The 27,018-nt window shown below is 36.9% G+C and overlaps 2 protein-coding genes across 3 annotated transcripts; both read left to right on the top strand.

Moving 5' to 3' along the window:
- Positions 1–774: 774 nt before the first annotated feature.
- LOC103411735 (thaumatin-like protein 1a) lies at positions 775–2,101 on the top strand. The gene is given in 2 exon segments (NM_001328785.1): positions 775–891; positions 1,270–2,101. Coding segments are annotated over 2 exon segments (741 nt in total). The 5' UTR covers positions 775–830; the 3' UTR covers positions 1,950–2,101.
- A 6,067-nt stretch (positions 2,102–8,168) lies between these two features.
- Positions 8,169–21,218, top strand: LOC103444147 (uncharacterized). 2 transcript variants are annotated; one of them, XR_011571083.1, is made up of 21 exons: positions 8,169–8,604; positions 9,942–10,094; positions 11,130–11,308; positions 14,210–14,317; positions 14,994–15,164; positions 15,247–15,810; positions 16,059–16,133; positions 16,334–16,462; positions 16,549–16,623; positions 16,717–16,926; positions 17,140–17,292; positions 17,381–17,595; positions 17,951–18,068; positions 18,159–18,291; positions 18,378–18,573; positions 18,651–18,756; positions 18,838–18,978; positions 19,070–19,193; positions 19,349–19,462; positions 20,164–20,597; positions 20,893–21,218. XR_011571083.1 is itself a non-coding variant. In XM_008383062.4 (20 exons), exons 1-20 carry the CDS (start codon positions 8,406–8,408, stop codon positions 20,535–20,537), a joined length of 3,537 nt encoding a protein of 1,178 aa, XP_008381284.3. In that variant the 5' UTR covers positions 8,169–8,405; the 3' UTR covers positions 20,538–21,218. The 2 variants fall into 2 exon arrangements, 1 of the variants encoding a protein (XP_008381284.3); XM_008383062.4 differs by having other exon boundaries at positions 20,164–21,218.
- Positions 21,219–27,018: the final 5,800 nt, after the last annotated feature.

The following is a 27,018-nucleotide window of genomic DNA, read 5'->3' as shown; positions in this document are numbered from 1 at the left end:
AGTGAAAAGAAATATAGCTAATTAGACTGCAATACTAGATGAATAGTTAGCCCGCATGATCAATCAACTCAACTCATATTATAATACTATATTGTTCATTCATTTTTCCATTATATGAAAATGTGTTTACAAACCATTTGTATAATATGTGATTGGTGATTAACATTGCATGACACTGTTAGAATCTCATTAAAAAAATAAGACATATTACATTGCATAATAAGATATGTTTGATAATCATTTAGTTTTTAATTTTTATACTTTGAGATACGAAGTTTACATAAAAATGATGAATGATGAAGAGTGGTGGGAGGAAAAGAAACAAAAAAGAATGAATGAAACAAATTTATGAAAGTGAAAGCTTAACATAATTCTTTTTTTTCTTTTTTTTTTATGAAACTTTTTTTATACATTTTTCTATGTCTCTCATGGTCTCACCATTCTTTCTTCATCCTATATCCTTCATTTCATCCATATTTTTCTTCTTCTTTTTTAACATAAAAATAAAAACTAAAATTTAAAAATGAAATGATTATCAAATGACTCTTAATTTTTGGATTAAAAATGAATTTTTGGAGGGAGTAATTGCAGGTCAAGGATGATAACCATACCATTCCAAGACCAAATATTGTTATCTATTTGTTAGTCAGCGCGTTCGTTTTCCTAGTTCCCATTGCAGTTTAGACCCGTAATTCTTACTAGTGCAAAAGATCAAAAAAGTTAGGCACGCTCTAAGCCTATATAAACCCCCCCTTGGTTCCTAAGTTTATCATCAAATCAGAAGTAAGTAAATTAGCAGCAAACAGGCAATTAAGACATATTCAATGTCGATGATGAAGAGCCAAGTAGCTTCCCTCCTCGGCCTCACCTTGGCCATCCTCTTCTTCTCAGGTAATATTATACAAACTTCTCATTATATTTTTTGTTCTTTTTGTTTCCTATTAGTCTCTAGTATATTGTATGCATGCCTGCCTGATGCAAATATGAGAGGGGTTAGTCCGCACTATATTGTAATACTGTTAAACGTGAAAGTAGGAAGTCTAAGAGAGAATAACGATGATGGATAATTCTGTGACGTCCACTAATAATTTTATTAAAACAAGGAGTACTAGTACTTTTTAAAAGGATACCGTAAAAGTTCTCAATCCGGATACATATAAGTGAACTAACCAATGCGGCTAACATGAGATTAGATATATTTATAATTGTATGTAGATTTTTCAGTATCAATATTCTTAGTATCTAGTTCTATGTTGAACATAAATGCAGGTGCACATGCAGCGAAAATCACTTTCACAAACAACTGCCCCAACACTGTCTGGCCAGGAACCTTAACCGGTGACCAAAAACCTCAGTTATCACTCACCGGCTTCGAACTAGCATCCAAAGCTAGCCAATCAGTGGACGCTCCATCTCCATGGTCTGGTCGCTTCTGGGGCCGAACCAGATGCTCCACGGACGCCGCTGGAAAATTCACTTGTGAAACTGCAGACTGTGGCTCTGGCCAGGTCGCATGCAACGGGGCAGGCGCAGTTCCACCAGCAACTTTAGTTGAAATCACAATTGCAGCAAACGGGGGTCAAGATTATTATGATGTTAGCCTTGTTGACGGCTTCAACTTGCCTATGTCTGTCGCCCCACAAGGTGGCACGGGCGAGTGCAAGCCCTCGTCTTGCCCTGCCAATGTTAACAAGGAGTGCCCGGCTCAACTTCAAGTGAAAGCGGCTGATGGGAGTGTCATCAGTTGCAAAAGCGCTTGCCTTGCGTTTGGTGATTCGAAGTACTGCTGCACTCCGCCGAATAATACGCCGGAGACATGTCCTCCCACAGAGTACTCTGAGATCTTTGAGAAGCAGTGCCCTCAAGCTTATAGCTACGCTTATGATGATAAAAACAGCACATTTACCTGCAGTGGTGGACCTGACTACGTCATTACTTTCTGCCCATAAGCACGAAATGGGATTATATATGCAGATGATGATATCTGTTTCTTTATGTAACAATAATGAAGAAGAATAAATTCCGCGGAGCTTGACACATTGCTGTTGTCAAGAATTTGTAATACTAATTACACGATCAAATAAAGGAACAAATATTATTTTTAGAATTTTATTTCCGTTTTATAATCATCTCTTTATATTATGTATCTCCACCAAATAGTATTTGAAAGGACCGTTTTTTATTGTTGGAACTTCCAAAGTAGTACATAACACAGTACAGAAATAACAGTTAATATAAAATGTTCATATAATTAAAACACGCTAGAGTATTAACTTGGATCGGAAATATAAAACCTTTTTTTTTTTTGTTGAGTTTCTCCAAGTGCTAGCAAGAGTAGTTCTGTTGGTTTTTGTTTTCCTCTTTTTGGCCGGGCCGGATTGCCTAGAAGGATTTTTTATCCTTCTTTGATTTAGATGTGCGAGTGTGCCACCACGTGGCCTAGAATGATCGACGTAGAAAAAATGTAAGCCGCCGAGCAAGTAACATTTTCTCTTTTTTTTTCTACCTCAGATTCAAAGGCTTTGATCGAACAACCAAGTGATGACATGGATGGAAGGGAGGGAAAATGGAATGAGAAAAAGGAATAGAGAATATACAAGATTAAACTTAACCTACTTATGAGAAAGTATAAATTAAATGAAGAACTAGTGCGTAGAAATAAAGGTAAATAAAATTAAGACAAGACTGAGAGTAAAATGCATAAATTAAAGAATTCAAAAGACGAGTGCTAACTACTCAGTACTACGGTCTAATGATATTTCTCTTCACTTAGAAGTGAAATGTCTTAGGTTTGAATCTTGTGGATTGCGAATTTGATACCAAATTAGGTTGCCTATTGTATGGCTTTGCCAAATTCCCCCTCCCCTTAGTGTAAAAATATCGATGTACTAAAAAAACGAGTGCTTGAATTAAATTTGCAATAGTAAAAGATTGAAATACAATGCGTTGATTAAATTACAGAATGTAAAGAAATTGAGAGACAAGTGTGGGAAGTAAATTGCATGAAAACAAAAAAAATCTAGACTACGGCTCCTGGTTTGATTTATCCTCTTCTCATCCCACTGGTGTATCGCCTCCTCCTTCCTCTAATTTTTTATTTTTAGTCAAGTTTCGCCGCGATTTGCGGCTTGTCGAGTCGGTGAGTTCTGATCTAGTGCTTCCACTGGGTCGGGTGTTCCAAACACCATCACCTTCTCTTTACTGTCTGCCTTGGATGGCAGTGTTGCTCATGGATTTCTACGCACTTCTTTCACTTTGATGCAGGTTCTTTGTAATTTGTGGTTGTGCTTGGACTAAAGATTGGAATTGGTTGATGGGATTGTTGAGGCGAGGCTCGATTGGGGGATGGGATGCACTGTTGTAGCAGCGTTGGTTGAGGCGGTGGTTGCAACGAACCCTCAGTTGTTTTTAGTTTTATGTTTTCTTGGGACCCAACTTTTAGTTGGGCTCTTTTTTGGTTTGTTTGGAAGGTCCCATTTTGCTTTGTGTACATGTATTGGGCCTTTGTTGTAAGATTTAATTAGGATTTTGATATGATTTGATTTAGTCTAAGTTTTCTTGTCTTGTAGACAAATGATTGTTTTGATTTATTTATTAGTATTACTCATTTGTAATCTAATAAATACCTCTTTTTGAAGAAGAATAAAGAATTAAAGTAGTATTTGAGAATTGTGAGATGGTAGAGAATTCTAAATTTATCTTAAACCCTTTATATTCATCTTTTCTACACTTGCATAAATTGGTGCGGCCACACTATTGCATTAACCGTAAACATGGGCAAACACAAAATCACATTGACTCTAATAGTGGCATGACGACATTAAAGTCATTTCGGCCCACATTGTACTTCAATTTAGATTAGCCCGGGATCTCAGCCCTAACCCTATGTAAGCCGTACATTCCCATATTAGGTAATTGAACTACTAGATCAAAGCTAATTAGACCAAATAGCGTAAATTCGGGTACAAATAATTTCTATTCATTAGGTTATAATATTGAATGGAGATACTACTTATAACGTGTATAACACCAATATTTTGTTATGTATTTTTAATGTATGATATTTGACTTTCTCTTAAGCAAAAAGTGATCAAACGGATGAATTTTGGAGTGATTTCAATTTGATGATGTTTGTCAATGTTTTAAGATAATTGTAACAAAATTCCAAATTTTTCTACCAAGCCATTTGACCGTGGCAATGAAATAAAGACCCAGCGCGCAGCTTTCCCAAATTGACGTTTCTAAACGTTTTGAGTATTTTGAAGGTCAATATGGCATATTTTGAGAAAGATTCATTCTAACGACTTGTTAGGAACATCTTAAGCTTTAAAAATAGACCTTTTGGGACCAAATCGGAATTGATTTAGTTGGTTAAAAGATGGATTTTCTCTGCAGTCCGAATTTCAGTTTAACTAGGAAACTTTTTATTTCTTAGTTATCTTATTCTATTATGTTTCCTAGTTTTTAGAAGACATTTTCTAGGTAGGATTTTATTTTGTAGTAGTATAAATAAGGATATTTAGCCATTAGAGAAGGAAGAACGCATTACTTTAGGGGAAGGCACTACTTTTGACGATTCAAGTTTATTTTCAAGGTGTTTTCTATCCATGTTCTTAATAATATTTTGTTTTATGATTGTTCGTAACTAATTTCTTTTGCTAGGGTGAGGCTATGAGCCTTAGCAAGAATATGTAGTTTATTTTCAATTTGCTTATGATATTATGCATGTAAGTTTTGAATTATTAATCACCGTATTGAAACTATCTATTTGTCTTAGTGATTGGTCACTATTAGGATATTTAAAAAAGTAATTTGATGCAATTTTGGGGGAGGGTTGTTCCTGGAATTGACTAAGGCTTGTTGTGGTTAATATGTGTAACTTCTTAGGATGAACGACATGTCTTAAGGGTTATATGGTTTTTCAAAAGTTTTACAAAACTTAATAAATCTTGCATGTTCACATTCGATCTGGATACCACGAACAGATTGCATGTTAGATATACGTTCTATGTTAGAGGTTCCAAGTAGGACATACTTTAACCCTAACATTCAAAATATGCATGTGTAATTCATAAGTAACTGGAAGAACTGTGTAGGATTGTTAAGGTGACTATAGAACCCTAGTGCTCAAATTTATTTTCAAAACTATTTTCTTTTGTGTTCTTTACTTTCTCAATTTATTTAATTGTTTTTAATTAAATTCGTTTTTAATATTTTAGGTTATAAAACCATCTTTTTCTAACTTTGTTTTCAAATAATTAATTAAGATTTGGTTTTAACATAAATTATTCATTCAATCCCTGTGGAGAACGACCTTGCTAAATCCGACTATACTACGATTACCTTGTACTCTTATAAGTATTTTTAAGTGTTTTTATCTCTACTTTTGCAGATGGTAAAAATCCTATCAATAATAAAACAAGTACAAATAGGACTGGCAAAAGCCCACCTTAGTACCCTCCTAGTAGAAGGTTGTTTCTTCTTCACACCCTTGCTACTTAAACATGATCAAATGCTTGTTTTTCGCGCTCCGTCTCTTCTAAGTACACAACTGGGAATGCAGTCATCAATCACCTTGGAGCTTTATTCACCTTAATCTCATGTGTAGGGAATCTCCAATGGTAATTTTTTTTGGCCAAAATTCTCCAAAGGTAATTAAAGTAGGTTAAATTGCACTATAAATTCCGACGTGACATATTGCTTACTCAATTGACTCATAAAAAAAATTTGTCACTCCAATGGATTAGCCAAACCAAGTAGTCAAATTTAAATTCAATTGTTTTCTTTCATATAACATCTACTTTTATCTTTTAGATTTGTCATCTTTTTTCACAAAAAATATTTTGTTATATATAAAAGAGATGTGGAGCTCGATTTGCCTACTCGTGGTGTAGTAAGTGTTGAAATGTCTCACATCGACCGTATCTATGAGAAAAGAAAAGTTTAAATACCCTAATCCCACTTTAATTAATACCGATGCCTTTTATGATAAAACCCCACACCTGACGGTTTGGACATGTGGTAATTATCAAGTTGGGGACAATATCGGTGTTGTTGGAGGTGGACCTTAGGTCTATCTCTCTGATAATTCTACATGGTATCAGAATCAAGGAGCGAGCTCGTACTATACTGCCACGTGATGGGTGGGTCTTCTTGGCCACACGCAATGATGGTGGGTCCCTTGACCCTGTGTGTTGGGTGAGTCGTATTGGCTCCAAGTGGTTGTCGATGTGTAGATCTCCAACGTGTGACCCATTGATTGGGCCCCACGTGAGGGGGCGTGTTGAAATGTCCCACATCAACCATATTTATGAGAAAATAAGAGTTTAAATACCCTAATCCCACTTCAGCTAATACCGAGACCCTTTATGATAAAACTCCATACCTGACGGATTGGACATGTGGTAATTACTGAGTTGGGGACAATATCAGTGTTGTTAGAGGTGGCCATTGACCCATCTATCTAATAATTCTATGTCATTGACGCTAGCTTTTGCCTATATTTCTTCATCAAAAGAGATTTGCAACTATGAATGAAATGATTTGATATACAAAATTAAACCAATTATAAGAAATTAAGAATTACAAGGAGCGTTCTCATAATTGTTTTTTCGCACAAAAGCACCAAGGTTGCGAAGTTGTTTGTCTTAAATATAAGGATATATTTTACGTTTAGAGTTGAGAAATTTGGCATAAGCCACATGGCGGCTTTTCAAAACCATACTAAGTGCGAAAATTGTAATTTAATTTGAGGTTAAGATTACAGTTTTCAAATTAAATTACAATTGTCATTCAGTATTACGGACTGATGGTATTCCTTTTCACTTGGAAGTGAGAAGTCTTAAGTTCAAATCTCATAAATGACGATTTCGATATCGAATTAGGTTACCCATTGTGTAGCTTAACCGAACTCTCTTTTCTCCTACAGTAAAAATATCAATGTACTAAAAAAATAAAAAGTCAATAGTTGACCTTTGTGGTAGGGGTGGGTTTGAAAAATCGAAATCTGAAAAAAAAAAAAAAAGGGACTAAAAATCGAACCGAAAAAAAAAAAACCAAACTAAATCTGGTTTGTTTGGTTAGGTTTTTGAGGTTCGAAAACCGAACCAAACCGATGTATGAAATCATATATAAATACAAAACCTGGTGGCGTGAGGATTCGAGAACCCCTTCCCTCCAAAGTTGGGGATAGTTGCTTTAAGCCAACTTGACTGTAAGCTTTGTGTTGATATAATTGTACCAGTAAGTTATTTATAGGTATTCTAATCTTTAATACTTTATAAAATTTCTAAAGTTTACAAACCGTAGCCGTCACTCCCATTTCAGTTTTCACCTCTTGGTTTTCTTAAACACTCCCTCTCCCCTCCCTGCTTTCTTTCTCTCTTCTTCCTCAGTCTATCTCTCTCCTTCCTCTCTTCCTCCAAATCACCCTCTCTCTCCAGTTTTCTCCTATCCTCCTCGCGGATTCCTTCTTCCAAACCATGATTTTCCCTTGCCCCTTTCGAATCGAAATCCCCTCAAAATTGGAAGATTCTAATCCGGGTTTTCCGATCTCTCACATGTAATTTTTGAATTAAAATGAATATGATTTATATTGTGATTTTGCTGAATTAAAATGGGTTTTTCTTTTAATTATTTTGTGGGGGGTTTTGCATATTATAATCTTTCAATTTGGCAGCAAGGAAAGGAAACTGCATCAAGTTGCGACCAATGAATGAGCAAATGCATAGGTGTTGCCATGGTTGATGAGAGGTTTAGGTATGAGTGGGTAGGTTTGGGTTTGATGGAGAAGAGAAATTAATGGAGAAATTTAGGTTGGATTTGAGATCTGTGTCATGATTGGGGATGAGAGGGACGGATGAGAGTGGAATGCAGGGAAGATTGGTTGTTTGGTTACAAGTTTAAAGCCTTAGATGTATTCTCCTTACTAAGTGAACTGACAAAAGAAAGAGAAAAAAAATCAAAACCGAACTAGAAAAAACAGAACCGAACAAAAAAATGAACCAAACCAAAATTTCAATTCAGTTTCGATTTTGACAAAAATCCAAAACCAGCCCTATTTTGTGGTGCACCACTACAGTTTTCCATGCAAAATACACGTGGTGAATGTACTAATGAAAAGTGCGGTCAGCAGATCTACAATCAACAAGCATCGCATCAACGGTTGAAAAGAAGAGAACACGGATGAAATGAATGATGCGTCGCACCCAATCGCCCACGTACCCTCGGTCCTTCCCCTCTCTCTCTCCCACACAACTCAACGACTCGATCCGGAGGAGCTCCTGAAGAAAATACGCAGCGAGAAGAGAAAGACAGAGAGAGATAGAGAGACACAGAGAGAGATCTGCTTTGGTTCTCTGGTTCTTCAATGGCGTCGCGATAAGGTTCGGAGGTTGTGAGCTCCGATGGACGTGGAGAGGTCGTCGTTGTGCAATTGCGTCGTGAATTTTCTGCTCGAGGAGAACTACCTGCTCACGGCGTTCGAGCTACTCCACGAGCTGCTCGACGATGGCAGAGACGACCAGGCCATTCGACTCAAGGACTTCTTCGCCGACTCCACTCAATTCCCTCCCGATCAGATCTCTCGCTTCAACTCTCTCCGAGGTTCGTAAGATCAATTCACACTCGCACACGCTCTTCTGAATCTGTTTGAATTCGGTTGATTTCAAATCTTCGTTAATTCTGTTTGGTTTCTAAGAAAATGCGGGGATGTGTTGAGCTAATAGATTTGGAATTTTGGTTTCTACTCTGTTTTCTTTGGCATTGTTAATGGCACCAAAATGGCGCGCTCGTGATCGTTTACTTTGCCTAATTTTGAATGATCCTTCGTCTCCTTAGCGGCTTCTCGCTAATGATAACTGAAAATTTTCGCATTCAAAACATCATTGCCGATGGCAATTATAGCGAAAGTCGAATTACATTTTGTTTGTTTGAGGGGCAAGTTATATTTGAAACTAGTTACAGAACTCAAAAGTGTTTGAAATTCTTTTAATTATCTGCCCAAATGGGCTACCTCAACCATCAGATAGAAGCACTGTATAAGGGATGGGCGATAGGCGATAGGCTATAGGAGGAACTTCAGTTGGTTGGAAGAAAACACTGGTTTATTCTAGGAATTAGCCTGAATTGAGAATGAAATTAGTTATGCAACATGTCAATTTTGTGAAAATGTTACTTTCTGCGGAGGAGTTACTTGGCATATTTAGAGAATGCAACCAAAAGTGTGAGTATGTGGTGGGTGCATAACTGGATTGCACGTGCTTTTGGCTGCCAGGTGCGAGATCTGAATATCAGTTTCTTGATGGCTTTGTTCTGGAGTTCTGTATAGCCTTCTTTAGTTGTGTTTTCTGTTAAGTGGAACTATGTTTGCTTCATTGGTTGCCTTTTTCTGTATTAAATTTTGTTTGATTCATTAAAACCTTAAGTTTCCGGAAAATAAGGTTGTCAAAATTAGTGCAACGAGCTTGATCTTGATCGTCAGTTCGAAAAACTGAACTAAGAACATCCTAGTATACTTTTTTCTTAATGAGGTTACCATTACCAACCCAATCCCTAACCGATTTTTATTTTTAATGAAAAGGGAAATAAAATACTAGCCGAGGGAAGGAATTCCATCAGTATGTTGCGGCTTCTAAGCGCAACTACAAGGGGTGTTTCTGGTAGTGGAGATTGACTGAGTGTGTGTGTGTTGGGGGGTGGGGGCAAGAAAGCCTAACAAGCCCACTAAACTGAAAGCTGAGCTAACAAAATATAACTTCAATTGAACCTTCTCAGTAAAGTGGTAGAACTGATTTACAAATGGTTTATGTCTCTGCCTCATGAGGTGATGATTGGAGCTTGAAAAGAAAACTTCTTGTACCTCACTAATCTTGATACCAATATTTTCTATTGGAACATTACTAATGTTTTATTTTTCTACTGCTTCGATTTTTGGAATGCAGTCGCAGACCCTCAATGTTTGCTAGAGGAGAAAGAAGCAGTAGAAGAAAAATTAGCAATTAGTGAATATGAGCTTCGCTTAGCCCAAGAGGACATTTCGAAACTGAAGGCCGAATTGCAGAAGAAAGCAGAATCACCTTCAAATGAATTGAGAGGTAAGTTTCCCTTCTTCCCAGAATTTCAAATTCTATTCTTGTGCTTGTTTTAGCTTCTAGTCTGATATATCTTTTCGAATGGTAGTCACTGTGATATTGTTTGCTGCAGAACTTTGTATTAAGTAACTTCGTATTTTCATATGGTTTGGTTATTAAATCTCTGCACATATCTTGTCATAAAGTGCGACCATAATGCCATAGGCACATCTATAGTGATGTTATTAGGTAAAATAACGAGGCAAGCTTTGTTGGTTTTGTCATATTGGATATGGACATCCATGCCTGTTCCTTTGTTTTGAAGAAGAAGCAAATTTTTATTGCAAAGAAACAATAAAAATACAAGAGCGGACAAGAAGTCCGCAAAAGCACAAACAAAAAAGGTCATACCCAGTGCACAAGGCTCCCGCTTTACGCAGGGTCTGGGAGAGGTGAATGTCGGCTAGCCTTACCCCCATTTATGGAGAGGCTGCTCCCAAGTCTCGAACCCGGGAGCACAAACGAAACAGGATAAATAGCAACATCACCCTAACACTTAGGAACTATGAAAACATCACAAAACTAACTAATAGCAGCATTCCAATTACTCCAAATTTCTGAAAATGAAAAATCTCTAAATTCTGTAGTAACCGATGCCCACAGAGATAACCATAACCAAACTTCATCCCAAAGATCGTCCCTTCGACTTACTTTGTAGTCCTAAAAATCAGCCTGTTTCTTTCCATCCAAATGGCCTAAAAGATAGCTGAAATTATACAGCCCCATAAGACCTTGGTTTTCTTTGCATCCGTGCCTGTTCCTAGATGTACTGGAATTCAGTTTTGTAGAAAACCTTCTAACAAATGAATGCCATTGCTGGAGACTTGCACCACTTTTTCCTCTTCTTATTACTGTTCATTTCTTCTATATTTTCAGGAATCAGTATTTCACCTGTAAACAGTGGAAAAATTTGAGATTCACCATATGTGCAATATACTCCTTTACTAGTAAACTGCAAACATTTCTGTTCCATGATTTTCTGCTCATATTTGTATTCAGATTCAAATGCCAATGTTTCCGTAAATAATGGACCAGAATTTCAGCGGCAAAAGAGAGATGTTTCCTTTTCTGATTTGGGTCTGTTGAAAGATAACGAACGCAGAGATCTTAACTGTGCAGTAAAAGAATATTTGCTTATAGCGGGGTATCGGCTTACTGCAATGACATTTTTTGAGGAGGTATGGATCACCATGAATGCTTGTCTTTTTCTCTTCTTGCAATTATCTTATTGTGTTTCTCTTCTTTCCTTGTTTTTCCCCAGTATTTTTATATGTGAAAGGATGAGTCCTTTCATTTCTGTGGCTCACCTACTGTTTATTGGATTCAACCTCCAACAGTAGATTAATGGTACTGGATTGTAGACAAGTCTTGCTAGGGTAACTACACAACACATCTTAACAATATTTACCTGATTTTATGTATATGTAGTGTAAAATTATGTTGTAATTAGAATTCTATCTTAGTTAGAATGTCTTTTTGCTACGTCTTTTGGTTGAGTTTGTGTTTATTGGGTTATTGATACTTCTGTCTAGAGATTATTTTATTTTTTGTTTTACGGCCCATCATTAGGGAGAGCTATGAAGCACCGAAACGTGAATTCAACCAGTTTTTAGGCAAGTGATGTTGGAAAGTTTAAAATTTTAAACCAAAAGTGAGTAAATTATATTTTTAGCCATTCTTTAGGGGAATATTTTCATCCAAACATTAGAAGTTTTGCTTCAAAAATATGTGACAAAGTCATCACCTACAAATTGATATGGGGGCGTTGAGAGTGTTAGAGATGACTTTTAATTTTTAATTCTATACAACAATAACAAAAACCACCACCAAGCCTTGTCCTATTAAGTGGAGTCGGCTGTATGAATCCTAAAATGCCATTGTGCTCGATTTTGCACCAAGTCTTCCGTTAGCTCCAAGTACTCCATATCTTTTATTAAAGTCTCCTTTAAGGTCTTCCTAGGTCATCCTCTACCCCTTTTTCCTTGAGCCTTCATCTTATAGTCGCATCTTCTAACCAAAACATCTATAGGTCTTCGGTTCATGTGTCCAAACCACCTTAACTGATTTTCTCTCATCTTATCTTCAATTGCGGCCACTCCTACTTTGCCTCGGATATGCTTGCTCTTAATCCTATTTCAATGAAGCATTCTCATCTCCGTTACACTCATTTTTTGCACGTGTTACGTTTTACTTTTTGACCACCCAATATTCCGTGCCATGAAGCATTGTTGGCCTTATTGTTGTCCTAGCTTTTCTCTTGAGCTTTAGTGGCATACGACTTTCGCTCAACACACGTGATGCACCCTTCAACTTCATCCATCCAGGTTGTATTATATGATTGAGATCTCCATTTAATTCTTTGTTCTTTTGCAAGATAGATCCAAGATAACGAAAGCGTTCACTCTTTGGTACTTCCTAATCTCCAATCCTCACCCTATCTCATTTGGACCCCATTTCCACTGAACTTGCACTCCATATACTATGCCTTTGACCTACTTAGGCGAAGACGTTAAGATTCCAACACTTCCTGCCAAAGGTTAAGCTTTGCATTTACTCCCTCCGCTTTTCATCTAGCAATACTATATCATCTGAGAAAAGTATACACCAAGGGATATCATCTTGAATATGTCCCGTTAACTCGTCCATTACCAATGCGAAAAGGTAAGGACATAAAGTTGAGCCTTGGTGTAACCCTATGGTTATGGGAGAGCTTTCAGTTTGTCCTTCATGAGTTCTTACTACAATCATTGCTCCATCATACATATACTTTATTGCTTGGATATATGCCACTCAAACTCATGTCCTCTCTAAAATCCTCCAAATAATTTCTCTTGGGACCCTATCATACGCTTTTTCCAAATCTATAAAGACCATGTGCAAATACTTTTGCATATCTCTATATCGCTCCATCAATATTCCTAAGAGATAGATTGCCTCCATCGTCAAGCACCCTAGCATGAACCCAAATTGATTCTCTGAGATCCGTGTCACTAGCCTTAGTCTATGCTCAATTACTCTCTCCCAAACCTTCATTGTATGACTCATTAACTTAATACCCCTAGAGTTCATGCAATTTTGTATGTTGCCTTTGTTTTTGTAAATAGGCACCAAAGTGCTTTTTCGCCACTCATTTGGTATCTTCTTCGTTTTCAAAATCTTATTGAAAAGGTTTGTGAGTCATGCTATATCCGTCTCTCCTAGGACCTTCCACACTTCAATTGGTATAATTTTTAATTCTATAAGAAGTAAGAATTAAAATTTATTACAAATATTCCACAAATGTAGTACAATAACAATAAGGGGTAAGGCTAGCCGACATTCACCTCTCCCAGACCTTGCGTAAAACGGGAGCCTTGTGCACTGGGTACGACCTTTTTTTTTTTTAGTACAATAACAATAGGGCCATCAAAAAGATGATGAAACACTCATAAAAGAACAAATCCATATTGATGATGACTGACTAGTTATATCCTTACTGATCACTTGGTGTAATACTTTCTCTATCTCTCTTGTCGGAAGGATGATGACTAACTAGTTATACCTTAATCTCTCTTTGTATTTCCTTACTCCACTCTCAAATATCTTCAGACCAAAAAACAAGTTATTCTGTTTTTTGTTTTTATGTTGATCAAGCATAAAACTAGTTTCGTGGGTGAAGAACCCCGTTGTGCTCATGGTTGAAACTTCCCTGCCGATGAGTTGTTTAATGTTAGTTTGATTTACTTATTATTTAAGTAATGGCAGCTTTCTGTCATTGTAACAACAGCAGGCTTAATTTGTTTTATTAACAAAAGAAAGAAAACGGTTTGCAGAAAACAAATATTTAAAATAAAGAAAAGAAAGATGTTTTACTAGATTGGAATTGCTGTTCGTTTCAGTAATAAGTAGCATTGAACAACTTTTTAGGAACTATTGTACTAGGTTGATCTCTTGGAAGCCCCACTAGGTTTCTAAACCTTTGCATCAGGTGAATGTGGTGCTATGTTCACTTTGTTTGTGTGGCAAATCTTGGTATATTATCATACCCTGTTTGACTAATCTTCAAATATTCTAATAACCTGTCAATACATTCTCCGCAGGTCACAGATCAGAATCTAGATGTTTGGAAGAACTCACCTGCATGTGTGCCAGATGCACTGCGCCATTATTATTATCAGTATCTTTCATCCACTACAGAGGCTGCTGAGGTACTTCCCAGATTATGTGATGTTGGCAAGTTTCTGAAGTTCCATATACAGAATGTCTTTTACCATGCTTTCCCCGACCTTGTTAGACAAGGGATTCAAAGCTTTTCACTTGCTTCTGCTTTTGTGGTCATGGCCTGTGTCCTGTAGCATGTTTGTTGTATGTTTATTACTCAAGTAGCAGTGTAGCACAAATAGTCTTAGCCATTGGAAATTAACTTCATCTGAAATTAAAGCTTCATTAGTTGCTGGGTGTTGCTAATTCTATCTAGTAATCCATGTTTAGCACTTTGGCTAACTCGACCACAACTAAACCCATATCTTTTACTTTGTGATGCACTGAACACATTTGTTATTTAAGTTTGCAATTTTTTTTCCTCTAAAACCATGGCTCAAGCATATCAATCTGTAGATCTGTGGGTTGTGAAATTTTCATCAAGTTTTTGCTCATAAATTATTTCTCAATATGCACCATTCTTTTCCTTAGTTTCTGCTTTGTTTGCAACAACACTTGTTGTGGATGCATACTGTCTTGACTTAAATACCTAGATTGTCTTGATGTCAAGTTTTAAGACTTGAAGTTAATTAGTTAATTACTGAAACTTTGCAAGTTCAACTACTATGTAGGATTTTCATTTTTCTTTTTCTAAACTCAACATAAATACTTTGCTATATTCAGGAGAAAATTTGCATGCTCCGAGAAAATGATTCATTATCAAAAGAAAAGGAGAGTCTATATCTTGAAAAGCTATCCTTACTTAAAAACAAAGATTTGGCTGAAGGCCAAATAAGTACTCTAATCAAATCATTGGAAGCTCTTCAGAAGGATCTTAAAGACAAAGAAAACCTTGTAAGTCTCTTTATTACACTGCATTGAGATGCTATCTAATGAATATTCATACGTAAAAAATAAAATACACCCTTTATTTCAGGTACAAGATCTGAAGAAGTCCTTGGAACACCAGAGAAAGGAGCTCAATGATTGCAGAGCTGAAGTCACTGCATTGAAAATGCACATTGAAGGATATCGTTCTGGACGGAATATGGTAGCTGCTGATGCTGATCAAATCCAACCTCTGTCCTTGGAAAAATACAAGGAAGAAATTAAATCACTACAGATGGAACTAGAAAGTTTAAAATCCAAAAACGCAAAAGCTAATGATTATTCAGATTCCACCAATTTTGGAAAAGAACCTGTGCAAATGGAAGAAAAGGTCGTTGTCGTGGATGAAGATAAAAGCGTAATCCCAGCAATTGATGTAGAATCGAGAGTTGTGGAAAAGGAAGAAGATCAGTCTCTGGCTGCTCAAACTTTTCATGATAACACAGTTAAACCGAAGGAAGTTTCACATGAGGTTTCTGTCGGTGTGTTAAGCGATAGTAGTACCTTGGTGAATGGTGATAGCGTCTCCAGACAAAATGGTGAACCTTCATCAGGCAGCAGCCTACATTTAACGTCAGAGAAGCTTAGTCCTGAAGATGTTTCCGAGAAAAGGGCAAGTTTCTTTTACATTTCTTTTATTGCATCAATGCCTTTATAGGCGGACCAGATCAGAAATGTTTTTCTTCTTCCAGAGTTGGCTCTTCTTTTCATATCTACCCTGGCACAGCTCTTTTTCTTTTCGTTTTGGATGGGACACCCATCTAAATTTTCAGTATTAGAACGTAGAATGATGTTTTAGAAGCTTTGGAACCCTGCCTTTCCCTTCTATTCCTTTTCTAAAGTTATGCTTATATTTTACAGGGCTTAGAGACCATTCAGATCCTTGCTGATGCTTTGCCGAAGATTGTTCCTTATGTTTTGATCAACCATCGGGAGGTTTGCTTCTTTTACATTTTCCTAATAAACATACGTACATATATATTATATGTATGTGTATATATAACATATATCTATATTATTATCTATTGTATGTATGTACACCATATTCTATATTAAGTTTTCTACATATGGACCATTAAATGGATCCTTTAATAGAAGGATATATTTATATTTTTTTATTGGTTATGTATTCACAGGAGCTTCTTCCCCTAATCATGTGTGCGATTGAACGCCATCCAGATAGCAGCACTCGGGATTCCTTAACCCACACATTGTTTAATCTAATCAAACGCCCAGATGAGCAGCAGAGAAGAATTATAATGGATGTAAGGCTAATATTTAAAGTACTACATTATTTGTAAATAGCTGCATTGTTTTGGACTTGTTCCTGAATATTTTAACTGCATTTCAGGCATGTGTTACCCTTGCTAAGGATGTAGGAGAGATGAGAACAGAAACAGAATTGCTTCCCCAGTGTTGGGAACAAGTTAGTTTGAGCCCCCATCTTGAGAGGATCTTCTCTAACCTTTTCGTATTTCTGATAAGTTTTTCTTATGTTTCTCCGGTTTGTGGGTTGCAGATAAATCATATGTATGAGGAACGCAGGCTGCTAGTTGCTCAATCATGTGGAGAGCTTGCAGAATTTGTCCGTCCTGAGATTCGTGATTCTCTTATATTGTCCATTGTTCAACAACTCATTGAAGATTCTGCAACTATTGTCCGCGAGGCTGCTGCACATAATCTTGCATTGCTGCTTCCACTCTTCCCGAACATGGACAAATATTACAAGGTCAGCCTCACTAATATGCTTCAGAGGCTCTCATGGAGAGGAATTCTGACTTGACAGAAATGGCTACAATGTAAGCTCTAGAACAGGTTGATGCCACATGGTCTAGGGAATGGAGAATTTTCTCCTCATAATATGATGACTGACAAGAAATAAAAGTATAAAGTAGGCAAGGATATGTTTCTCCAATATTTTACTGTATTTTTTTATTTATAGGTTGAGGACTTGATGTTCCAATTGGTCTGTGATCCCTCTGGAGTGGTGGTGGAAACGACGCTTAAGCAATTAGTTCTTGCAGTAAACAAGTGGGGAAACAAATTAGACCATATCTTAAGAGTTCTACTCTCTCATATATCAAGTTCTGTTCAGGTCAGTTTGTGTTTAAATATATTTTCCACTTATGACTAAAGTCTCTCGAATAACACTTTCTTTAATTTGCATCCTTGTGACATTGCAGCGCTGTCCTCCTCTTTCGGGCGTTGAAGGTTCTGTGGAGTCACATCTTCGTGTTTTAGGTGAACGAGAACGCTGGAATGTTGATGTTTTACTACGAATGCTAGTGGAAATTATTCCTTATGTGCACCAGAAAGCAATTGAGATGTGCCCAGTTTCATCTGATCCTGAAACAACTGGAACCATATTTTCCAAATCTTTCCTTGAATTGTATGCAGGGTAAGCTCTATTCTCTCTTTTTTTTCCTTCTTTATTTTACTTTCTTATATATTCTTTTTTCAAGAGGTCGCACTTGGTGCGATGGCAAGTGCCTTCGCCCATGAGCTGGTCTCTGGTTCGAGACTTGGGAGCAGCCTCTCCATAAATGGGGGTAAGGCTAGCCGACATTCACCTCTCCCAGACCCTGCGTAAAGCGGGAGCCTTGTGCACTGGGTACGACCTTTATATATTCTTTTTTCAGGCCTGTCTACTGCTTTCTGACAGCACATAGCCATTTCACATTTGTCTTTAGATGGTGATATTGTTAAATTTTGATTTACTATAACTGCTTATGAGCATTTTGTTATCTCGGTAGTGGACATGTTCAATTGCCTGCATTTGAGTGGCTGCATGTCGACTGCTTTCCTGCTTTAATACAACTCGCATGCTTGTTACCTCCAAAAGAGGATAATTTGCGAAACCAAATTACCAAGGTATCTTTCTCCATCTTTGGTGTCATTTTTATATTACATCATCAACAGTACTTTTATTAGTTGTTTCTAATCTAAATGTTGGTAATGCAGTTTCTATTGGCTGTATCAGAACTCTATGGGGATTCTTATTTGACACACATAATGCTGCCTGTATTCTTGGTAGCCGTTGGGGAAGATGCTGAATTGACATTTTTTCCATCTGCAACCCATTCCGGAATCAAAGGTAATAACTTTAAAGTTATTTGAAATCCTTTCACACCAGTGTGGCGTGTGCTCTTAATTGTGGATATTATCTACAATACATAACAGGTTTGAGGCCAAGAACGGCTGTGGCTAATAGATTGGCTACCATGTGTGTCCTACCTCTTCTCTTGGCTGGTGTTTTGGGTGGTCCAAGCAAGCATGAACAATTACTGGAGTACCTGAGAAAGCTATTAGTTGAAGGTGTTGCAAATCAATCTACGAAGTGCAATGCTGAGATTGTTGATGCTGTTCGCTTCCTTTGGTTAGTAAAGGAATAAATACCCTTTGCAACTAACTTTTCATAACTTAATTTTGACCGAAGGGCTTTTCATAATGCAGCACATTTGAAGATCATCACGGTATGATATTTAACTTACTCTGGGAAATGGTTGTCAGCTCCAACATAGATATGAAAATAAATGCCGCCAATCTGTTGAAAGTCATTGTAAGTTTTGCCATTCTTGGAGTCCTAAGTTCTTTATGTGTCAGACTTTAAGCAATAATTATTGGTTCCTTTTGTTTATAGGTTCCATATATCGATGCGAAAGTTGCATCAACTCATATATTGCCTGCCCTAGTTACTCTGGGCTCTGACCAAAACCTGAGTGTGAAGTATGCAAGCATAGATGCCTTTGGAGCAGTGGCCCAACATTTTAAAAATGACATGGTATGAATTCTCTTCCTTCTGCAATTAAGATATTAGCTATCTTAATTGAACAGTTTTCATACATCTGACTGACCAAATTTAAACCTCCCAGATTGTTGATAAGATACGTGTTCAAATGGATGCTTTTCTTGAAGATGGATCTCATGAAGCTACCATTGCTGTGGTTCGTGCATTGGTGGTTGCTGTACCACATACAACGGATCGACTTAAAGATTATATCCTCTACATGTTTACTCAATAAATTACTATTAGCACATTTTCATCAACTTGTTAATAAGCATACAAACATTATTTAGTTCGTTGGACAATGTTCTAGTGGATTCATTATTGAATAGTCATTGGGTTACTTTGTTTCTTTGACATGATGTACATCTTTTGTCCAAGATTTTTCAACTGACAGCCACTCCACCTTCAAGTGACTTGATGCGGCGGCGTGAGAGAGCCAACGCATTTTGTGAAGCAATCCGTGCTCTGGATGCAACAGGTTTTCATTTTTTTAGGACCCAAATGTTCTATTTATCGTTATTTTATTAATTTTTCTTCCCTTTCTGTGCCCTTACACACCTTGAGCTACATTATCATTCGCTTGCTTCGTATAATATTGAACATGACACTTGTGTCCACTTCTTGGGAACATGTTAAAGAAATTTGGTTTTTTTATGCAAATTATTTTCAGAATTAATATACGTTATGCAAAGGGAATCACATGCATTTTTATTTTTAGTTTTACTCTCAAAGATGTTATGCTTCTTTAGCATGCGAACAAACATCAATATTAAACTACTATAATGTTTATTATGATACACGGATCACTAGTTCTTCTAAGTTTTTGAGCTTACATGCTGGAAATCATGTGTTTATGTAAAAACAAGATGTTTGAGTCAATACCCTTAGGTCATATCAGTTTCACTTTGACTGATCTTCGTTGGAAGTTTACAATCATGTTTAGAAACTAGTTTTTTGTTGGTGCCCTAACAATTCCCACCATGCCAAACTGTAGCTTCCTAGCATTCTTAACTGGTTGCGAAGACTTTTGATGACTTACTATTATGTTAAACCGATGGCCTACGATTATGTTAAATCCATTCTCAGCTGAGTTTATTTTTGCAACCATATGTTTCAGTTTTTTCAGCGCATTCTAATGTGTTACTGATATTGAGTTTCAAATGTACGTAATGAATCCAGATATTTCGGCAACTAGTGTTCGGGACTTCCTTATGCCTGCGATACAGAACTTGTTGAGAGACACTGATGCGCTTGATCCTGCACACAAAGAAGCCCTTGAAATTGTAATGAAGGAGAGATCTGGTGGAACCTTCGACACTATCAGTAAGGTGATGGGGGCTGGGCTTGCATCCTCCGTGAGTAGTTTCTTTGGTGAAGGTGGTCTACTGGGAAAGAAAGAAAGTCCCGAGCCACCACCAGAGCCGGTTGAGTCCCCGAAGGCTGCACCATTACCACCTGCAGAAGACACTAGATTAAGGAGAATCATGCGGGGAAATTTCACTGACATGCTGAGAGGCAAAGCAAAGGGACCAGAGGAAACTCAGAACCAATAAAATGTGATTTGTTTCTGGAAGGGGGTGGCAAGAGTTTTATATCGCGTCTCGCTATCTCAGGTGAAGATCATCCAGTTAATACAGACATTTTTTTCTTCTTCATATTTTGGTCTACTCGTCGTAAAAAGGGTTTGAAGAAAGGAAGAGCAATATTGTGCTGCATTTTTGTGATTCTGGTGTTAGAGTGTAGGACTTATAGGATTGATCAACCAATTGAATTTAATCGATAGTTTTCGTTATGTCTTGATCCTGACCTCTTCGTGATTGCTGGCTGTTATGTAAACCGGCTTCATATCAGGCAACTTGACCTTTACATCTTGATATATTTCAGTGTTGGTTCTATACATTAGTGCAGATACGGGTGTTGAAGATCCGTTTCAATGTGCTCAAACCGACCAGTTTGATCCGCTCCAATTCCATTTGGATCAGGTGGAAGTGGATCGGATTCGATTATTTGGCAGAGTAGACTGGATCCCCAAATTTCGAATCCGACATGATTGTATGGACGGTGGATTTGCTTCCGAGTAAAGTCCAAAAACCAATCTGTTCTCTTTTCTTTCTTGCTTCTTATAGGCAGTCGAAATTGTACTAGGCTTGAACATTATGTAGGTGATTTGATGGTACTCTGTTTAATAAATTATAGAACCTAATAATTATCCTACATTCTTTAGTTTAAACTTATGATTGGAGTGTGACGTTAATGCTACGTATCATGCGGTGTTATGAGTGTTTTAGCCGTTAAATTTGATATATACAACTGTTTTAGCGATTTATTTCCATATCATTGAATACTACATTCCCTTGTTATGAACGTTAGGTGGAGGACTTTTCTATGCTAATCATATATATAGTATACTTTCTCTTGACTTTATATTGGGTGGAAAATTTTGGTATTCAACTCAGTATTTTGTAAATCCACTTTCTCGAGATAATGCTAAAGTTGTTTTCGACTCAGGCGCACCAACTTTTTCTACACTTGGTGTCTCAATTAATCATCTCATAATCATACAGTTGGGAAATATTCCTTCCCCATTGCTATATTTAGTGATCCAATTAATTCCGCTAAATTGTGGAAATTTAAAAAACATTGTAAATGACCATTTGCAACAAAAATATAGTTAGGAAACATTCCGTTCTCCCTTGTCATATTTAGTGATTCAGTCTAATCCGTTAAATCATCAAAATTTAGAAGCCTTTTAAAATATAGAGCATTTCTATTAATATAGAGAGTATCTACTTCTGTCTCGTCGCAACTTCGTATTAGGATAGAGAAATACTACTTTTCACTTGTATGTGAGAAATCTTAAGATTAAGTTTTGTCGATGATGAATCCAACACTATACTGAAAGAGAAGTAAACAAAGTTCACAAGCATTATCCACGATAAAGATCAGTTTGACGTTTTCGTTTCAAGGGATCATCATGTGACACGGTTTTGTCTAGTGTTTTAAGTTGACTTCGACTTTACTTCCTGTTAGGTCTTTTCCTTCCCGTGAATTGCTCGCATGGCCGTTTCTCTGCCAATCTCGAATTCGAATCTTTGCTTAAGAGAAGAAAGATCGTAGGAAAGGCGCAAAAGGCACTTTGATTCGCGCACCGAATTAAGGACTCTTTTTTTATTAGTCTACATTTTCCTCCGCAATTTCCATGACTCATCATCTCTTCTTGTGGAATATTGTCCCCATATTACCAGTGGGATTCACTTATCAATGCAAGGTGGGGACCCCATGACTGGTTTCGAAAATGGACTTGGATTGTCTGCTCTCCCATTTCGGTGCCCTCTTCGTACCCTTCTGTTTGTGTGGTCACTGTTAAGCCACGTCAACATTTTATATTACTATTTCTTTTTGTTTTATTATTTTTATAAAAAAACAATATAAAATGTTGACGTATCTTAACCGTGACCACACAAAACAGGAGGACACGGGGAGGGCACCGAAATGGGAGGGCAGACAATCCAAGTCCTTCGAAAATTGGTGGAAACACATGATGCAATGCAATTGAAGGACCAAAGTGTGAATATGTATAAGTTCTTGAAACTATTTTGTTATCAATTTTAATTGTAGGACTTAGTTATGGTACATACGTTTATTTAATAGATTTTTCATTTAATGATTACGGTACATACGTTTACTTAATATATTTATCATTTAATGGTCTGTTAGGATGTTATTAAACTCTTGCAAATCACATGTCATGTCATCATTTTATATATGTGTTTGTTGGTCCATGTGTAAAAGTTGTTAGGAAGTTATTTCGAATCTTTAGCTGTAACAATTTATATATTTTGCCTTGTCCAGAGCAAAGTATGTTGAAGATATTGAGTTGTATTTTGGTTCTTGAGTAATAGCAATTGTTCTTGTGTATACGAGTCAAAGTCCAAATACAATCTATTAGATATTATGTTCTTTCTTCTTGGTTGCGTAATTTTATAAATTTCTACTAAATTTTAGGGTTTATCGTTACATATTTAGATGTCAAATAATAATAATTGTACACATGTTACAAAATTTGGATGATCTCTTACAATTAGTTTGACACAGATACGTGAGCGCAACCAAATTTACTAGAGTGAATGTTATCTCCACTACATTTAGTTCAAATTTTTTCTCCACAATTAGTTTTATAGTATAATATCACTTGTTATGTCATTTGTATTCTACACGAAATCTAACTTTACTTCCATAATCTATTCTATCTCATTTTACCACTTGTACTTATCTTACTTGCCCCAAGGTTGCCCAATTATGTCAATTGATTGAGAGAATCGTGTAGTTTAATAATAGAGCTACTTGGGGTTTCTCAAGGAAAGAATTTGGGTTAATTTTTTGCATGAGTTTTTGCTCTCTTTTTTGTGCTAAGGTGATTCTTATGGCTTCATGTCTTTTTTTTTTGGTCAATTATGGTTTCATGGAGAACCCGTACTGTGTCAACAAACTAATGCATTTTTCAATTCAGTTGACAGCATAGATACGAAGTATTTGCATTTTATTTTTAGCTTTTTAGTCGAAATGATTTTTAAAATTGACATAAGTTTGTCCACTGTTAATCATTTTAGTAATTATAAAAAATCTGTCAATATTCTCGTCAAGTGAAGGGGTTAGTTTGACCAAAATATCCCCAAAAAGTGGTCATGTGGTTGTTCTTGTTATAATTTAACGACGATATTGATAGATTTTTCACAAAATGATCAAAACAATTTATAAGGGACAAACTTATGGACCAATTCTATTAATTTTCATTGTCAGGGATCAAAGTGAGGAGTTATATCAGGGACTAATAAGTGGTCATGTGATAGTTCACATGACAATTTAACGACAATAATGACATATTTTTCACGAAATGACCAAAATAATTATAGTGGACAAACCCACGGACCAATTTTATTAATTTTCATTGTCAGGGACCAAAGTGAGGAGTTATATCAATTTCAAAGACAATTTTAAACCAAAGGCCTTTAATTTTTCTTAAATTTATTTACTATTAAGGAGTAGAGGGAGGATTCAAAACTATAATGAGAAAAGTAAGATGAGATGAGTATAAGAGAGAAAAGATAGACAAAACAAAATATAAAAATATGTTTAGAGTTCAAGCATGGTAGACAAAAAAGTTATAGTGTTTCGGAAAAAAAGCTAAGAGAAATGCAAACTGTGTGCATATTACATCAATGCAAAAAACAAAATGGAAAAAGTAGCCATGACAAGAGTCTTTCCCATCCACCACGGCGTTGCCTACTCCCTCATATATATATATATATATATATATATATATACACACACACACACACATAGCTTTCATGCATGTACGTGATATTACATCAAAAAACAAAAATGAAAAAAGTAGCCATCACAAGAGTCTTTCCCATCCACCACGGCTTTGCCTACTCCCTCCTATATATATACCAGCTTTCATGCATGCGCTCATATATATATACCAGCTTTCATGCATGCGCATGAGGGCATGCAAAATGTATTTTTTGATTTACGGCGTGTTATGCGCGACTTATACGTTTTAAATGTATTATGCGTGAATTGACAAAAGGAAAGTCAAATATTTGAAGTAAATGAATAATCTTAGATCATGCTAGAAAAAAACCCCTCACAAACCAATTAAAGCAACTAAATTCACATAATAAAATCGTTCTTTTAATTTCCATATACATTCTATTGAATTTACATTAAGAATAGAGAAGATAATATTTAATAAACAACTGATTGAATCACATTATTGCTAGCCTATTGTAAGGTTAGTGTAGATTGTAACAGCCCGTCCCTAAAAATTATGATTTTTATAATTTTAATAAGTGAGCTTACGAAAATGCCCTTCGCGGCAAAGTGTTGATTTTTTTGTTGATTGTCTTGCCATGTCATGTAAGGTTCGTTTTCTCAGCGTATCCTCGTATTACTCATCGCTACGGACGCGTGTGCGCAAACGAAATGCAATTTGGAGTTATAACGAAGGAGTTATTAACGTTTTAGTAAATTGGTTAAAATCTAGAAAATTCCAGATTTTTGAAGCAAAATCTGGGATGCCACGTGTGTGGCCCAGATTAAAAGGAACAAAAGATGGTCGGTGCAGATGAAGTATAAAGGAGAGAAAGGAGGGAGAGGTGAGACAAATCAGAAGAGGAGTGATGTGAAGAGAACCAATAGGAAGCAGAAGAAAGGAAGGGAAGGGAGAGAAATGAGAAGCACAGAATCACCCTTGACCCGTGCGACCTGCGAACCCGGTTACGACCCGTAGGTTTCTCCGATGAAATTCATCATTTTTCCGATGGATTGGGCCAATCTACCACTCCCAATCCTCATATTGACCATTCCTCTACCATTTCTACATCAAATTTGAGGAGATTAGGTTCGGAATTGGGAAGAAATGATCCCGTGGGTGCCGTGAGACCGTGGCCGAGATCCACCAAATTTGAAACGTTTTCTTCCCATTACCACCACCATTGGACTCCCTTTGAGGCCTGGAACAAAGCCCAAGCATTGGTTGAGGTGTCGGAGTTATTTTGGAGTCGAATTAGGAACACACCAAACCTAGGGTTCCGGCGGGTTTTCATGAACTTGAGGCTTTTTCCAGCCAATTGGCCTTAGTCAAAGGTATGAAATTTGCTCCACTCACTGAGATCTTTATTTCTGTAATCTTTTAGAATTTTTATGAATAGTTGATTTTTCCGGCAAGTAAGGGCGACGCGTGGGTCGAGACGTCCCCTAACCTTCCTAGGATAAATTTGAATACCCTGATTCCATTGGTGAAGTTCGATTGACGAATTTCCGTCGTTTGAGCGTAGTTCCATTAAGGTCCGCTGCTTGATCATTATAGCAATCGACGATCTGACCGTTGGATCGTCACCAGACTTTGATACGTTATAGTACATAATATTTGAGGATAATAGAAACTTACAGATCGAGAATCCGACGTACGGATCTTCCCAAATAGGATATGTAAGTTACATGTTCTATTGATAAGAATTATAAGACATGATTTGATAAATGTTCTAGGCGCCGATTGTTCGTGACGCCTTAATGTTTGTGTTAGCGAGTTGTAGCGCAGACTCCAGGTGAGTGAGCTTTTGCTTTTCTATATATAAGTATATATGCTTTACATTTTCGCAGAAAACTATTTTGAAACGAGTGTATTCTTTTAAATGCCACGACATGCTTGCATTTCATTTTATTATATGCATTGGTATGTATATGCATACTATTGTGTGATGCCGCGGAGGCCAGGTAAGTTCAGGTGAGTACTATATGATGTTAGAAGTTGCATTGGTTATGGTTATACGTAGAGACATGTATAGCTCATTATCCTGCACCCCGGTGTCAGTGCTCCCGCCCGTGGCCAGGGCACAATCCTTCATGTGAAGTTCACCTCCTGTACCGCACACTCACCTTGGATCCAAGTTTGGTGCACAGCTCTGTCATATAGACCATATTAAGTGGTTCCGACTTGTAGGTGACTTGCAATTATTCGCACAACCTTCATGTGATCGTAGCACTTGAGCGTACTTATTTACAACAGCCCTGTCGTACATGCCACAATAGGTGGTTTCGACTCATGTGCAGGCATATTTAATGAGATATAGGTTCAGCCGTACAGGTCACGTTAGGTGACTCCGGCTGGCTTATCATTTTACATTGATTTATTTCACCTGGCTTACTTATTTCATTGATGAGATACTTGACATGGCATATACTTGGTTTTCACTATTCTCGAGCATGATTTCTATATATGTATGTATTATTATTTTCTAGGAAATTATATGGGTTTTACAGCGAGGGGTTATAACATTTTCAAAGGTTTTTATTAAAAACTTTATTTTCAGGCCCATTCACCCTTATTTTGCGCCCCTTCAGGTTTTAGCTACTGAAAGTTCGTATCGGCGAGGATTCGTGGCGAATCTCAGTATAGGTGGCTACCTCTGAGGGTATGATCCTTACCCACATTACTGTACTTTACTTATGCTCTAACGTCGCGTGTGA

The sequence above is a fragment of the Malus domestica genome, chromosome 09, assembly GCF_042453785.1.
Source record: "Malus domestica chromosome 09, GDT2T_hap1".
NCBI classification, from domain to species: Eukaryota; Viridiplantae; Streptophyta; class Magnoliopsida; order Rosales; family Rosaceae; genus Malus; species Malus domestica.
This window is presented reverse-complemented; position numbering and strand designations above follow the sequence as displayed.